This window comes from Ursus americanus, chromosome 5, assembly GCF_024610735.1.
Source record: "Ursus americanus isolate L20-20 chromosome 5, mUrsAme1.1.p, whole genome shotgun sequence".
Lineage (NCBI taxonomy): Eukaryota > Metazoa > Chordata > Mammalia > Carnivora > Ursidae > Ursus > Ursus americanus.
In genome coordinates, this window is record NC_142131.1 from 85,152,251 (window position 1) to 85,157,176 (window position 4,926).

Genomic DNA, 4,926 nt, shown 5'->3' on the forward strand with positions numbered 1-4,926 from the left:
TTAAAACCACAAAATTAAATATTCATATTTAAATATTATTTTATTTTTATAGAAGTGTTAAATGATTAAAATTAATCTCTCTATCCTCCAGTTTCTTCATAAGGTTATATACAACTAGAGAGTGTATACTTTTTGCTAAAAGTAGAATTAGGTAATTGTCATACTTAAACAAAAAGAAAAAGAAAAGAAAAGAAAAGAAAAGAAAAGAAAAGAAAAGAAAAGAAAAGAAAAGAAAAGAAAAGGGATTTTCTTTTTGGAATAATGTTATCTGATTCTGTTATAAAAGCTCTATATGTGTTATCTCCAAATACTTATTTTTTCTTCTTACTGTTAATGCCGGGAGAAAAAGAATCATTTAATGTCTTATTCATAATGGCAATAAGAGTTACTTTTGACACCTGATCTCATACAAATATCATTTTTTTCTTATAGAACCAGAGAAACAAAATCAATAAAATGTATATTTGAAATTAGTCCATTTTTTTCCTACAAAATTTTATTAAATTACAAATTCTATGTTGATTGCTAGTCACAATATTCTTCAAAATATTTTTGAATAGTGGTATAGCCTCCAAAAAGTGAAATTTTATTTTGTTGGAAAAAGCATTAGGATTTTAAGAGATTAATATACACAAGTTGATTTAATGGGACAAGTAAAATATTTCTTGACCATGCTAACATAACTTGACTTTTCAACCAGGTCTAACTAATAATTTTTATGATATATATTTTGAAAAGTTCTACTGGATAGAGAGTGTCCTACAGGGACCATTGATGTTGTGACATAAAATATATACACATATTTCAATAGAATTTTATCATCTAAAATGCCCATAAATGTTTAACTTGGGTCTGTGCATACGAACTCAAGTGCCTTCACATTGATTCAGCTGATTTTTCATTCTGATATAGGGGATATCAGATGCATATCTTTACAACTGGCCTTAAAGAAATAGTTATATACACACTTACATCTAAGAGAATGTTTTTATTATGGGTAATACTAATTTCTCTAGTCTAATTTCTATTTATTGTCTTGAAATTTTGGCCTTAATTCATATGTATCCTGGCATAACCCCTTGAAATACTTGGCTTCACTAAAACAAGATTTCTCTATTTTTTTCTTAATTTTGGCAAGAATTTAAAATAACTGTAGTTGTACTGTTTTGCATACTTCAAAATTTGGTACTTTGATATATCTCACATGAAGTTGGCCTTCTCAATATCCAAACTATGGAAATTCATGTTATGTCCATTGAAGGATAAATTTATTTCTGACTTTGAAATTATTTGTTTGACTGTTCCTAACCACTGTAGAAATATTGGTGAATGCAATGATTCAAAAAACAAACAAGCCTTCTGTATTAATGTTGAACTCTACTCTTTTTGTTTGTTTGCTTTATTTTATTCTCTGGAGAACTCATGTACTAATCTTTTACCAAAACCTAAATGATGACATATAATGAGTGTTGCACAGTTAAAACTGTAGGCAATCCTTTGTATTTTAAAGTAACTGGTATGGAGTAGGAGCTCCATTCTAAAGGTGCCTTTTCCCCCATCCAGTGGCCTCTGATTTTCATTGTCGTTAAGTTTACCACCCTTTAGTGAAGAGGATGTTCAGTCCTCAGTGATGAAACAGTGCCATGTTCTTCCAATAGCCACATTTTATATATTAGTTTGGACTATGGTCCTTTTTAAATTTTTATTTATTTTTTAAATATTATTTATTTGAGAGAAATATAGGGGGAGAAAAAGTACAAGTAGGAGGGACAGAAGGGAGGGAGAAGCAGGCTCCCACTGAGCAGGGAGCTTGATGTGGGGTTTGACCCCAGGACCCCGAGATCATGACCTGAGCCAAAGGTGAACACTCAACTGACTGAGCCATCCAGGAGTCCCTGGACAGTGGTCTTTTAAAACAACCTATTGGGTACAAAGTCCACTCTACCACTTAACATAGAGTAACTATTAGAAAGCAATTTACTCATTTAGGTTTTTCATTTGTGGAGTGGATAATTAGACTATTTCGGAGATTTATTTTGTAAATCAAATGAACTAATCCATGGAAAATGTTTATAAAGACACCAACTATGTTATTGCCAGCTATTAACTTTTATTATCATTAAGAGCCTCTTATCATGAAATAAGTGAATACAAAACTATTCCATTCTTGCTCATCTGCCATATTCTGGGCTTTGTTGGTTTATTCCAGATCAGAGAAGATGAGATATGGATGTAACAAACCAAACAACAGTGACAGAGTTCATTTTTCTTGGGTTTCCTGGTGTTCTCTGTCTGCGGCTCACATTGTTTGTGATGTTTCTCACGGTGTATCTGCTCTCCCTCATGGGAAATACCCTCATCATTTTCATTGTTTTCATGGACATCACACTCCAAACACCCATGTACATTTTCTTAGGCAATTTGTCATTCCTGGAGATCTGGTACACCACAGCCACAGTGCCTAAGTTGTTGGCCACCTGCCTCTCACAGGTTGTTACCATCTCTGTTTCTGGTTGTATAACTCAGTACTATTTCTTTTTCTCCATGGGAGCTACAGAGTGCATCCTGCTGGCAGTGATGGCCTATGACCGGTACCTGGCCATCTGCAGCCCTTTACGGTATTCACTTCTCATGAGTTTTCAGGTGTGCCTGCGGTTTTCAGCTGGATCTTGGATCGGGGGCTTCATTGCTCCTCTCCTACCGACCATACTCATCTCCCATCTAAACTTTTGTGGTCCCCAGAAGATCAACCATTTCTTTTGTGACTCAGATCCCATTTTTAAACTTTCCTGCTCAGATACATTTTTGGTGGAGGCTTTGGGCTATACATGTAGCTCTGTCGTGATTCTAAGTTCTTTCCTTCTCACTATGTCTTCCTATGGACACATTGTGGTCACAATAATCAGGTTGTCTTCCCGGGAGGCTCGGAAGAAAACTTTCTCCACCTGTGCCTCCCACCTCACTGTAGTCACCATTTATTATGGCACCATTATCTTTGCTTATGTTCGCCCTCCAGCCAAGTACAACTTCACTATTGGTAAAGTCATCTCAGTGTTCTACTGTGTGGTCACTCCATTAATAAATCCTCTCATATACACCCTAAGAAACAAAGATGTGAAGAAAGCTTTCAGGAAAGCTCTAGCACAAAAGAGATTGTTCTTGGCCTAATATATGAATTATTTGAGAGCTACTCTAAAATACTCAATTTAGAATGGATTTCCAAACTACATTTGCAAATGGTAAGTATTAAAAATTGATACCACCTAATATGGACATCTCTCTGTATTTTACATTTTTGATTGAATTCTACTACAATAGATATTCTGTAATTGCTATGTATGTTTAAGAATGTCAGTACAATGTCATAGCAATAAATAGATAAATCACACTAGCTACCTGCTCACACACCATTCACAATAGGAAAATAGGCTGGTTTAATCCCATAGTTCAGTTGAGTATTTTCATAGTTACAGCTCATCAATACCCATGTGCCAAAGATTGTTTTTGTTGAATGTAGCAGTGTTACTCCACTTGGTAGCTGTGCTATTGTACACATATCACTCTGACCCTGAATATAATTTACCATATTAACATGTATTCAACTCATATGATAAGCCTGCACTATTTTTAAAATAGATTTTTTAAATTATTCCTATAAATATAAATGGAAAATTTCATTAGAAAAATAGGAAAATAGTAGATAATTTAGATATTTTTTTGATAATTGAATTTCAAAATATTAGCAGAGGTAAGAAGATCAAGATGTGGAGGGAGAAAGAAAGGAGAAACTTAGATCTGGGCAGTACAGTAATGGGATATGTATCATGGTAAAACAAGTATCAACTCTCTTAGATTTTTATAAATATACAAGCTAAATAAACTAATTTAATTCAGAAGGAGAGAAGAAAAAAAATAGAAAAAGGGGACCCAAACCAGATTTTCCTTCACTGTTTACCTTCTTATGTTAATGAAGAAGCTTTACATTTTTCAAATATTAAAATACAGTGTAGTAGGAAATGGGATGACAAAGAGCTAAATAAAATACATATTTCAAAGTTTTTTAGCATGAGTGTTTTCCACTTGATCACCTCCTAAATTCTTTCCATTCAAAGTGGTACGGTGTGGTAGAAGCATCAGAATAATCTGAGAAGTTTATTAGAAAGGCCTATCTAAGCACATACCTCTTGAATGAAAGTATGCAGCTCAACAAGATCCCCAGTTAAATGATATGCAGATTATATTAGTAGATGTGTAATTTAAAGCACCTAAGATTTCAAATAATCTATTTTAATGGCAAAATTATAAAACAAAATCAAGATTTTCTTACAAATGTCAATGCTTAAAATGTTTCTTAAACTTTGATGTGTCATTTTCTAGTATATATCAAAAGTATATTTTTCTTGAATTCCTAATTAGTTTTTATTTTTAAAACAGAACACATTGATGGAAAACATTGTCTACATTACCTATACATATAAATGAAAAACTTGTGCCATACATCAACATTTTTTCTAACCCTTCCTTTTCCACTGAAATATCAAAAGCTATGTACAAACTCTTACAATAATAGGGAAACATTCTGTACCAACACCCTGCTGTTTTGTATGCCATCCTACTGTAGGAGAGAAAGAACTCCCTCTACCTTTCTAGCTTCTGTGGCTAAGACTAAGTGTTAAACTGACATGAGACCTATTAACAGAAGAAAAACATAATATTTTATTTTAATTTCCATGTGCACATAGGTGTCTTTAAAAGGAAAATGAACCTGAAGAAACATTTCGGCCCAAAAGCTTATATACCTTTCCAAAAAATGAATGATAAATTGCGGGCATAAGACAAGACAAATAGGCTTGAGCAGTAAATTAAGGGAAAGTAACACAAGTGTTATTTTGGTAGGTTTGTTTTACAGGTGCATTTTGGCCTCAA

The 4,926-nt window shown here is 33.3% G+C and overlaps 1 protein-coding gene across 1 annotated transcript; it reads left to right on the forward strand.

The window, feature by feature from the left end:
* Window positions 1–2,226: 2,226 nt before the first annotated feature.
* On the forward strand, window positions 2,227–3,168 carry LOC123791168 (olfactory receptor 6F1-like). The gene has a single exon (XM_045795806.2). The coding sequence runs from the start codon at window positions 2,227–2,229 to the stop codon at window positions 3,166–3,168; it is 942 nt and encodes a 313-aa protein (XP_045651762.2).
* The last annotated feature ends 1,758 nt before the right edge of the window (window positions 3,169–4,926 follow it).